We start from the raw sequence: 12,288 nt of genomic DNA, 5'->3' as shown, positions 1-12,288 counted from the left end.
AATCCAAAGCTAGCTTATGCATGAAATGCACCATAAGTTTATTTAAGAGAATATTAGATTATTACCTCTGAAAGTTGCTTATCAGTCATATCAACACCTTCCAATAGAGTTTTGAGCACAGACATGGCAGCTGCAGGATCTTTTGAAGCTTCCAGCTTCGAAAAACTCTCCTGAACTACAGATGACGCTCTTCCCAGATTATCAGCCACATCAAGAAGACTCTTCGCAAAATTCTACTTGAAAAGAAAAGAACTAGTGAGAAGAAAAACAAAATCAGTGTCCCAAAAGATCACTAGCGCATAGGAAGGCACGATGAACTTACCTGAATCGCAAATTTTTTGGAATTTTCTGCCTCGCGTTTTGTCCTGTCAATCACATTCTCCATTTCAGCATAGCTCCGAAGAACTTTGTCCTGCATTTTCTCAATCTCCTTGTGTTTTTTTTTCAAAAGCTCTTCTTTTTCATCGACAAGCTTGATTAAATCGTCTATAGATAGCTCATCGTCAGCCTCTGAAATATTGAATGTAATTCTGTGTTAGTGTTTGTGGATAATGACTAGAATCGCCATCAGCATCCAAAACCCATCCCTATCACTGCCGTCGTTGTCAGTTGGAATGACGATGATGTTTTCTTCATAACCATCACCATCCTGGCTGTAAACAAATGACAATGATTGTAAACATTTTGTCGTCGTCTCTCATCATCTAAGGAAGGTTTAACGGGCTGAAGGTGATGAGAGGGGATGACAAAATAAGATAATCATCCCCATCGTCTTTTTACTTGCGGAGGAGAGACGATGACGATTTTGTCATTGTCTTCATCATCATGGCAAGGGGAAATGCCAGAGAAGGTTACTGGTTATCATCGCAGCTGACTGCGATGCTATTCAATGTTTTAATACAACACCCTTATAAAATGAGGGTACTAGTGTACGTCTTGAGTATCAGAACGTAACCTGTCATTTCTGGAGTTTCCGCATTATCAAAGGCTTCTTCCTTCCCCTCAACTTGAGTGGTTGGGTCATCCTCAGGTCGCGAAGAGGTGGACGACCAAAACCTGAGTCGATGCAACTGATAAGATCTATTCATCGAATCTGACATCCACTGAGACAAAAAATAAGGTATCATTAGAACGGACAAGTTGCACATAAAGATGGAGATGACATGCAGATCTTAATGGGGTTGCATGACTGATGGAATAAATGCACAGGGGCATCGTTGGTGACAAAATATAATTAAAGACCAATAGCACCAGGAAACGAGTCTGGTGTAGTATGCAGGGAGTAATACCAGGAGAATGATACAATCCCGTAACCCTAAGAGTATATTTGTCAACACTCTGGAGCATCTTAGTCATTTGGCTTTTTAGGGACTTTTCCGCCTTTTTCCTTTATGTGTTTCCCTGTAAATAGAAGTGCCTCCTTCAGCAGGGCATCCAAGAAGTATCACGAAGTGAAGTTGTTCTCCTCTCAATCAAAGTCCATCCTGCCATTATCTCCTCTCCAGCAACATCCAACCTGTTGCGCCTCTCCTCCCCAGCCTACGTTCAGGTATTCATTCCCTCCAATTTCAATAATTACTGCGTCTTCTTCCCAATCAGAACTGCCACATTCTTACCGGAGGATGGTGCTTATGCATGCAAGTCCAACAACTTTCAGGGAACTACCAAAAAATTAGAAAAGTTCCTAACTTAAAGAATATTGCAATGAATCCAAACCCCTGCAGCAGTAATTAGGACTTTTTGGCTCATTGTAGTTCTCCTCTAAGGAGGGTAGTCACAGACTCCGTGACTTTTGGGCTGGGAAATCCTCCCGGATAGGGAACAGGCGCCAGCTCGGGTCTGTTGTGAACAACATTCTATCTCACTCTTTTCTTCCTTCTCTATCGTGTTCCCTCTCTGAAATAGATCGATGTTCAGGTCCTTATAATTGGTAGCAGACCCAGTGCATAGATGGATTTAAAACGACAGTTTTCCAGTTTTTTTGGACACCAATGTATGGATCCGACAAGTTGAACATTACTTCCGATAGAATCCACCTATATGACAAAAAAAATTACAGGTGATCCTCCTGCATTGGGAGGCTGAAACACGCGACTGGTGCTTGTTGAAAATGGTCTGGAAACCTTAAGCGGCGGGTGGGACATCAAAACGGAGATGGAGTACCCTTTTTTCCTCTGATTGTTCACAATTTTCCAAGAAATGTCAGTAGTTGCAACATCATTCTGCCGCGTCCACTGCTTCAACCACAGGCGCTGAAACAAGGACTTTGAGGTTCAATAACCTGTACTTTCCGTAGAACCATACCGTCCAGAGGAACAGGAATGAGGTCATGTGTTACTGGCACCTTGCATGTAGATTGGTACGTTCAAGCCAAATTCTGCTCGACTGTTGAGCTGCCCCATTGGCTATTAAGATGTCAAAATGCTCCCCTTGAAAAATCGAAATATTTAAGGTTGATATTATACAAGCTACGATAAAATTAAGAATCGCACCCCATCAATTAGAATGCACACATGATACTCAATTAAACTACCCCACAGCTTTACCAGGCCATGAAGGCTGAGCGATCTGTTATCAGATCCTCATCCGTCAGCATGTAAACTTGTTCCTCCGCCTGCAATGGAGGCTCTTGATCCCCCTCAAATACCATAACAAGGCTCAGGTCCTTTCTACATCAACGCCCCGGTGTAAAACGAACACTGAAGTTGAAAAAGAGTCTCTTATCCTTTCGCTGTGACAGCCATAGGTGCTGCACTGACTTTGTTCTGTAAATTTAAAAAAGACAATAAGGACAAGTGTGCATTGGGCCGAAATAATCTAGCTTGAGTTCATTGTGTTAGCGCACATATATATATATATATATATATTTTTTTTTTTTTTCTTGTTAGATGGCCTCTCATAAAAGGCCATTTACCTTTTTGCACATATGTATGTCTTCTAGATGGCCTCTCATAAAAGGCCCAATATTGTAAAAACCCATATTAACATCTCAAATAGAGATGTGTGGGCATCCTAGAAGAAAAAGCGTTTTTCTTTCTCTTCGTGAGTTAACCCTAACAGCCGCCAAGGGTTACTGAGTGCAAGACCAACATGGTATCAGAGCAAGGAGCTTACTGGTGTTGATCGATCAAGAACGGGGTACGTGATCGAGCTTGGGATCTGGTTCCAGCTTGGAGGGTCGGCGTGGAGTTGTTGTCGGCATTGAGTGCCGGGTGACGAAGTCTGGAGTGGAGCGTCGGGTGACGCTGTCTGGAGCTGGAGCTGTCTGGAGTTGCTGCTTGACGTGGAGCTGCTGGCGTGGGCTGTTGAAGTTGCTGTTGAGCTGTCTGGAACTGGAGTGTCGGGTGACACTGTCTGAGCAGGAGTTACTGAAGGGTGTCCTGTGCAAACCGGAACCAGAGTCCGTGGTGGGCGGCATTTGGCGTATTGTGCTGCACTGCACATTGATTTAAACCAAGTTGAAGATGGTTTCTTCCAGTGCAGTTGAGTCCTCACATGGCACGGAAGAAGACCGAGGAGTTACCTCTTACTCAGTATCGTCAGTTAGACCACCAGTAGCTGAGCCACTTCGTTATAATGGGCACAATTTGATCAGTGGGGGCAGATGGTGGAGCTCACACTACTTGGCAGGGGGGTGGACGATCACTTAGTTTCTGAGGTTGATCCCAACGACCCAACATATAAGGCATGGAAGAGAGATGATGCCAATGTTCATGTTTTCTTGCTGGGAAGCATGACCAAAGACGTACTTCCAAAGTTGTCATTCTTGAAGACTGCCAAGCAGATCTGGGACTATGTTCGGAAGACAGCTCTAAAACGGAGTACTGTGTGGAGGACATATCACCTAGTCGTGAAGGCCTGGAGCGTCCAACAAAGAGACAGGTCAGTCACTGAGTATGTGAATGAATTACAATCCATATGGTTGGAACTGGATTATTACAGACCAATTTTAAATTCAGATGAATGAGAATATACACTTCGTGATCGGATGTTTAAATTTCTAATGGGGCTGAATACCGAGTATGAAATGCTGTGGGGACAGATTCTCAATTATGAACGAGTACCTGATCTTGAACAGGCGAGTAATATAGTGCTGGAGGAGGAGAGTCGCCGTCAGCAAGCAATCTCGGGAACTTCCAAGGAAGAGAATGGAGCAGGATTGATGGTTAAGTCTAAGGAGCATAAGCCTCCAACTGAGCAAAATCAGAGTGGTGCTAGTCGAACTAATACTCAGGGAACTCATGATGCACATCGCAAAGAGAAACCATATCAAGGAAAAGGTTATCGGAACAGTGTTGTGTGTCATTATTGCAAGAGAAAGGGGCATATCAAGGAGAATTGTTGGGACTTACATGGCCGGCCACCGAGAATGCAGGCACACTCTGTCTCCGCTCAGGAAGATCAAAAAAGAGAAAAGGAGATGTGTGACTCCAGCTCAGGCGGATCCAGTGGTACATGTGTTGAGTTCAAGCGAGACAAAGATGAGATGAACATTCTCAGAGAGGAGTTAGAGAAGTTGAAGGCGTTAGTTGGCTCTACCTCCATGGCGAAATCCAGCTGTCGACCTGGTAAGCACGTGAATTTTAATGATCATCTTTATTTGGACTGGATTTTAGACTCTGGAGCTACAGATCATATGACACCATATCGATCAAAGTTCCATTCTTATACTTCTTATGAAGGGGGCAGGAAGGTGTTCACTGCCGGCGGCGAAGTCCTGCCGGTAATTGGTATTGCTGACGTAAACATCAATAATCTGGGAGTTCTTAAAAATGTTTTACATGTGCCAAATTTGAGGGCACAATTAATGTCTCCTCAGCGCCTGGTACAAGATGTCAATTGTGCACTAACTATTGATTGTACTGGTTGTTTTGCATATGATAAGGCAAGGAACTTGAAGATTTCACTCTTTAAGGAGAGGAATGGACTTATTTACATAACGGGTGAAGCGAAGGCGGGAATGATGGTGACCGCCCAATCTACAGGAAGGAACAATGACAAGCAAATTGAAGACTTTAAAATTTTGCATTTTCGTTTGGGACATCCATCTTTTGGGATGATGAAACATATTTTTCCTTCATATGCAAAGAACCTTGATATTTCAAATGTAATGTGTGAATCTTGTCAATTTGCAAAACATAAAAGAGCCTCTCATAGTGGGAATGGAGAAAGGAGTAATATTCCCTTTGAACTTGTTCATGGGGATGTGTGGGGACCAGCACCCATAAATTCTCTCAACGGAGCAAGATGGTTCCTTATTCTGATTGATGATTGTACCAGGTTATCTTGGGTGCACAAGTCGGAGGTGACAGGTGTTATACAGGATTTCTGCATCAGAGTAAAAAATCAGTTCGATGTTTCAGTAAGAAAGTTCCGTTCTGATAATGCAAAAGATTTTTTTAATGAGAGGTTGGCCTCATTCTTCCGGATGAAGGGAATTGTACAGGAGTCCTCATGTGTTAATACTCCACAGCAAAATGGAGTCGCAGAGAGGAAAATAGGACATGTGGTGAATACGGCCAGGACACTTCTTTATCATTACAATGTGCCCAAGTACTTGTGGGGAGAAGCTATACTTACTGCTGTGCATCTAATTAATCATTTGCCCTCAAAAAGTCTAAACTATGAGAGTCCAGTTGATATCATTTCTAAAGCCTTTCCTCTGATTAAGTTGAAGACTCATTTGAAGCCCCGAATATTCGGATGTACTGCATTTGTCCACGAGCAGAGGGCGGTCGATAAATTCAGTCCAAGAGCAGTTAAATGTGTGTTTGTGGGCTACTCACAAGGGAAGAAGGGATACAAGTGTTATGATCCCAAGTCAAAGAAAATGTATATCTCTGCTGATGTGACATTCCACGAAATGGAACCGTTCTTTAAAGATGAGACTGAAGTACCAGACCAAGTCCAGTTACAAGACCAAGGTAATGTATTCGAAGATGGAAGGGCATATGACATCCCTATACATGTTAATGATGAAGCTGTTTTAGGGAATAGAACTCAAGTGGAAGCAATTGAAGAAACAGTCATATCTGACCCGGTAACAGAAGAAGTAGGAGATGATACAGCTCAATATGAAGAAGAAGTTGCAGATCAGCTAGAAGAATCACAGGTGGAGATATCGAGTCGAAGTGACGACTATGGATGGCCTATAGCACTACGCAAAGGAACACGGGCATGCACTCAAAGACCAAGGTATCCTCTCTCTAATGTTGTGACATATGAACACTTGCCGTCTGAGTTTCAAGCATTCTTGACAAAGTTAGATAATACTCATATTCCTAAATCAGTGAATGAGGCGTTGGCTGATGAAAAATGGAGAGAGGCTATGGATCTTGAGATGGAAGCACTGACTAAGAATGGGACTTGGGAGATTGTCGATCTTCCCCAGGGCAAACGTCCAGTTGGGTGTCGATGGGTATACACCATAAAGTACCATGCTGATGGAACAATAGAAAGGTATAAAGCCAGGTTAGTGGCCAAAGGGTATACTCAATGCTATGGGATTGATTATGAGGAGACTTTTGCACCAGTGGCAAAGGTAGATACAGTCCGTGTGTTGATCGCACTGGCAGCATCTCATGGATGGAAATTGCATCAATATGACGTGAAGAATGCATTTCTTCATGGGGAGCTGGAAGAAGAAATTTATATGCAGTTACCTCCTGGATATTACTCACACTTGGCCGCATCTAAAGGGTGCAGGTTAAGACGAACATTGTATGGACTAAAGCAGTCCCCACGTGCATGGTTTGGGAAGTTCTCCCAGTCATTGAAGAATATGGGATATGTGCAGGGAAATGGTGATCACACCCTATTTGTGAAGCAGTCCTCAAGAGGACACGTTTCAGTTCTGCTTGTATATGTGGATGACATCATTATTACTGGTGATGATGAGCAAGAAACAGATGCGTTGAGTAAACTTCTATCTGAGCAGTTTGAAGTCAAATCTCTGGGACAGTTGAGGTATTTCTTGGGTATTGAGGTTGCATACTCAAAGGAAGCTATTTTCATTTGTCAGCGGAAGTACATTATTGACTTATTGGAAGAAACTGGAATGAGTAATTGTAAACCATGTGCAACCCCAATGGAAGCAAATCTGAAATTAGGCAGATGTGAGGGTGCAACTCCTGTGAATAAGGAGAAGTACCAAAGACTGATTGGAAGACTTATCTATTTAAATCATACTAGACCAGACATTGCATTCGCTGTGGGACGTCTAAGTCAGTTTATGCAGAGTCCGAGAGAGCCTCATTGGCAGGCTGCAACTCATGTATTGTCGTACTTAAAAGGCACAGCGGGACATGGGCTGATGTTCAGGAGACATGGTGGCATTGACAAACTCAGATTATGGCGGTTCATTGACCGCTCGGAGATCAACTACTGGCTATTGTGCGTTTCTTGGTGGAAATTTGGTTACCTGGAAGAGTAAGAAGCAGCCAGTTGTGGCGTTGTCAAGTGCAGAGGCTGAATACAGAGCACTAAAAAAGGGTATTTGTGAAGGACTCTGGTTGAGAATTATTTTGAATGATCTACGGATACTCACAACAGAGCCCATCAGCGTCTATTGTGATAGCAAGTCGGCTATAGACAGCTCATAATCCAGTGCAGCATGATCGAACAAAGCATATTGAAATTAATAGACACTTCATACGAGAAAAGATTGATCAGAGGAGTATTCAATTACTGTATGTGCCTACAACTCAACAAGTAGCCGATCTTCTCACTAAAGGGTTGCAAGGAGCTCTGTTTCAGCAGCATATGTCCAAGCTGGGAGTTAGAAGCATCTACCTACCAGCTTGAGGGGGGTGTTAGCGCACATATATATATATATATATATATTTCTTGTTAGATGCACATTTACCTTTTTGCCCTTATGTATGTCTTCTAGATGGCCTCTCATAAAAGGCCCAATATTGTAAAAACCCATATTAACACCTCTAATAGAGATGTGTGGGCGTCCTAGAAGAAAAAGCGTTTTTCTTTCTCTTCGTGAGTTAACCCTAACAGCCGCCAAGGGTTACTGAGTGCAAGACCAACACATTGCAATGAAGAATCCATTGATTCGCCTTCAAAATATATTTGATATAATCAATGTAACCATAAACTAAGAAACAACCATCATCCCCTCCCAAGGCTCTTCTTTCCAGATAACTTATAAGAATCCTGTCCACTGGATGATAAACCACATCATGTATTGTTCTCGCAGGAGTTTGCTTCAGTAATAAAGTCAACACTGCAGCTCCACACTATCTCCCAAGCTCTGTTGACAGGAGACAATATTTGAGAAGTCATGACAAAGTCTTTAAAATATATTTTCCCATTCACCGTAGAAGATTATTTGGAATAGAAAAGAGATGTGATCCCTTTCTCATTTCAGTCCATAGATCACTTGAACTGTATCGTCCCATCTTGCTATAATAGGGAGGGAATATGTCAAAAATGATGGTGCGAATGTTTGAGTTTTTCCAAGAGGCAATTTTATCGTCCCACCCTGACTATTTTCATTGATATCCTATATCTCTCTCTCTCTCTTCGTTCTCCTCTGTTGCCTCTCCGAAAAGTGGTAGAATGGTGCATGTATGCCAGTCCTCTAACTTTCAGCAAACTACCGAAAAGTAGAAAATTTCCAAACCATAGCAAGAACACCTTGAAATAGATTATCACAAGATATACCGGTACAACCCCTTGAGTTGTATGAATCATTCCCTTCGATAGAAGCAAGAGGCAGATAATCAGGAGTACGATCATCAGGAGGAACGAGAGGAGAGTGTGGTCGACTGGCAGGTTAGATCCTCTGCGAAGTCATGCGAAGAGAAGAGGGGCATGACTGAGAAGACGTGAGTGATGACCCCATTCTTTGAATGGCACATCGCTGTACTCTTTCAGGAGATCTTCATACATCTAAAGGAGATTGACCGTATTATTAATGAGGACAATACCCGTACAGGGTTTTACGACATAACACCCCAAGGTAGGATTAGGGTTAAAAGACTCGATCTGACCAATCGAGAAATCAGATCCCCTGAATCCAATGGTTGGGTAAGCCAACCCAGAAAGAGCACATTAAAGGCGTAACACAACGTACTTCGGAATGTGTATGACTTCACATCATTTGATATATGATAAGATTTATAAACATCTATAACATTCCAAGAAAAACATATATTGTTATCATTTTATCATTGTTTTTCTAAGAAAACCATTTCATCAATTTATAAACAGTGGCAGCTGGAAGCAGTCCGCATACTTTCACAAATGGCAAGATGCAACTGCGAGCATATATACATACAACAGCTAACAAAAAATATTCAGATGCATACATAAAATTCATACATACAACAGCTAACAAAAATATCCAGATGCATACATACAACAGCTAACAAAATACAAGATACAGAAAATACGAGCTCTTTTCACCAAGAGAACAATAAAAAGGAATAGATAATTGTTAGCTGCAGTGGATTTCTATTTTTCACACTTTGTATTATTATTTTTTCTGTATATATCTTCCTGTTGTTCTACGACAAGTTCTAATAAGTCCACTAAGCGTCGCCCATATCAGTACTCTGTATATACAGGGTAGTGGGTAAAGATAGGTGTAATGAAGTATCATTCTTCATCTCCAAGTCTTACAACAATAAATTAAAATGAATGTTTAAAGTATGAACTGCGGAGCGAAGAGAAATTACCGACGATCAGGAAGCAAGAAAAATATAGATCCGTCCCATAGCATAATGGATGATTGTTCGCGTAAATAAAAACGGCTCCATCAAGCAAAGAATGAACACTACACAAGAGTGAATATCCGAGACAATAATGCCCATTTAGGCACTGCACCAGGTAAACCCTAAAACGCCCAATTTTAAAAATCTAACTTATGAAGTCAACTACTACTCATAGCGTTTAAATTGAAGCATTCTTAACGTCATGGGCCACCGAGGCGATCATAGGCGCAGGGAAGCAAAGCGCGGGGGCACAAGAAACAGGATTAAGGAGAAAGATGGTAATTTCTTCCCAGAACACCTTATCATACGGATTTGTGGAGCTAATAACGGAATCGACGCCATGGTATGCGCACACGGCTTGATCTTTCAGGACATAACGAAGAGCGGCGGGAGGATGGATCAGCCCGTGCCGAGCCCTAGAAAGACGCGCGAGGACTCTCGAAGTCATGGAGACCACCCCCACACTCTTTGTTACAATGGAGTGTTGCCTAGCGAAGGCGGCGCGCAACTTGAGGAAGACAGGCGATCCGAATTGCCTTCTACCCCGCCTCTTCGGGTTGATTTATAAAGGGGGAATAGAACTACGAATTTAAGATTTAAATCCTCTCCTTAGTCGTCAAGTAGTGCCCATTACCCAGATTATTTAAAATAATCTGGATAGACGTTGCGTTCTGTTCTTGTTGTGCGAATCTGTAGGAATTGTTCGTACTCTTTGGTTTTCCCAAACAGACAAAAACGAATTTGAACAGAACATCGAAGTTGCAGTTCTTTTGTTCTCTTTGTGCGAATTTTGTTCTAGTTTTGTGCCAACGTGCGAATTTTGTTCCTTTAAAAAAAATAGAACAAAGAACAAGGCCGTGTGCGGTTCTTTTGTGCGAAACTTTTGTTCGATTCAAACGAACAGAACATAACAATCATGTCTACCCAGATATAAGAACCTTGTATGAACTTCTGTGGACTGCCTAGAGAAGGTCGTGCGGTTCAAAAATTCGCACACTTTGTGCCAATTTTAGATCACACAGAAGGCATGGTGCGGATTCGTGCGGTAATTTGCACCACACATTGCACAGATTCCCACAAAATCGGTATGTTTCGATTCCGAACTTGCAATTTCTTTTTTTGCATTTTTCAGCCTGCAACGCCAGACCAGAGCTGTTTTGAGAGTATGTTTGCAGCAAACATTAAAGAAAAAGTCTCTCCGACTTTAGCAATTGCTTGAACATCCTGTTTTCCTTTTAATTGTACCCATTTTCTATTTGAAAAATCATTTCTTCCTCAAATTAATTTCCGAAAATTTGATAAAATTCTAGAAAATTCATAACTTCATCTCCACATTAATTATTATTAAACTAAGTATTTAAACCTATCAATTTTATTTAAATTGAGTTATTTCAGGCTTAAATAGATTTCATAAAATTCATGAATTAACAGAAAAATAGGGAAAAATCAGGATTCAGTTGAAATAATAATTAAGATGTAAATATATTATAAATACCCTATTTTAAACTACTTTTATTGGGACAATTTTTAATAAATTTGCTAATTACATAAATTAAACAAATAAATCATAACATTTATCAATTCCAGGTTTATTGAAAAATGTCTCATGTTTATGATTTCATGACTAAAATATTTATTATTATACAGTAAATATTTAATGGTTTGATTGCCCTCACAGCTTTTTTTATTATACATAAAGTATTTCATGTTCCATGGAAATTTATTTATAACTATGAAATTGTCCCAATAAAAGTAATTTATCGTCATAGGGTATCTTCTCGATATTTATTGGGAATAAATTACTCATCATTATATGCAAGTAAATATTTCATGTTTTAATTTCCATCACAAATAATTATAGTATTATACAGTAAATATTTCATGTTCCATGAGTAATTTTTTATAACTAAGAAGCTGCCAAAATAAAAATATCTTATCGTCATTAGGTATCTACTCAATTATTATTGGGAAAACAATGTTTATTATTTTATGCAAGTAAATATTTCATGTTTTAATTTCCATCACAAATAATTATAGTAATATACGGTAAATATTTCATGTTCCATGAGTAAATTTTTTATAACTAAGAAGTTGTCAAAATAAAAAATAGGTTATGGTCCTTAGGTATCTACTCGATAATTATTCTGAATAAAATTTTTATTACTATGAAATTAACATTTACTAATTTGATGACAATAATAACAGTTTATGGTCATCAGATTTATGGACAGTAATAATAGATTGTTTATAAGTATTTAATCTCTACATGAACATTTATTTTAGTTAGCCCTCTTAATTTAACTAATTGGCATAAATCAATATGTTAAGATTTACTTGAAGTATAAATGTGACAACTAGTTTCAATACAATGGTATAAAATGGTTCAACAAGTTAAAGGAAAAATAAATGAGCTTAATGAACACTCAGGTCTTTGTCACTATCTTCGTTTGTTTGCATGATATCATTGTCGTCCTCTTCATCCGCTCGCCACCAATACTTGAGTGTCATTAGTAGTTTGATGCTCTCTACTTTTAACCTGGAATGCTTGTAGTTGATGACG

At 40.3% G+C, this 12,288-nt stretch overlaps 1 protein-coding gene and 1 long non-coding RNA gene across 2 annotated transcripts in view; one reads left to right on the top strand and one right to left on the bottom strand.

Annotated features, from left to right (window-relative positions):
• LOC144715571 (grpE protein homolog 2, mitochondrial-like) overlaps positions 1 to 10,176 on the bottom strand; it is an 11,569-nt gene extending 1,393 nt beyond the window's left edge. The window contains exons 1-4 of the mRNA XM_078590506.1: positions 10,027 to 10,176; positions 956 to 1,103; positions 323 to 510; positions 66 to 233 (exon numbers count right to left, since the gene is read on the bottom strand). Coding sequence (XP_078446632.1) covers positions 66 to 233; positions 323 to 510; positions 956 to 1,103; positions 10,027 to 10,176 — 654 coding nt within the window. The remainder of the gene's footprint in view (positions 1 to 65; positions 234 to 322; positions 511 to 955; positions 1,104 to 10,026) is intronic.
• On the top strand, positions 9,889 to 10,503 carry LOC144715572 (uncharacterized). Its single transcript, XR_013584656.1, has 2 exons — positions 9,889 to 10,006; positions 10,099 to 10,503. It is a non-coding gene; the product is annotated as an uncharacterized LOC144715572 (long non-coding RNA).
• Positions 10,504 to 12,288: the final 1,785 nt, after the last annotated feature.

The sequence above is a fragment of the Wolffia australiana genome, chromosome 19 (assembly GCF_029677425.1).
Source record: "Wolffia australiana isolate 7733 chromosome 19, ASM2967742v1".
Lineage (NCBI taxonomy): Eukaryota > Viridiplantae > Streptophyta > Magnoliopsida > Alismatales > Araceae > Wolffia > Wolffia australiana.
Note: the sequence above shows the minus strand (reverse complement) of the source record. Positions and strands in the feature narration are given on the sequence as shown.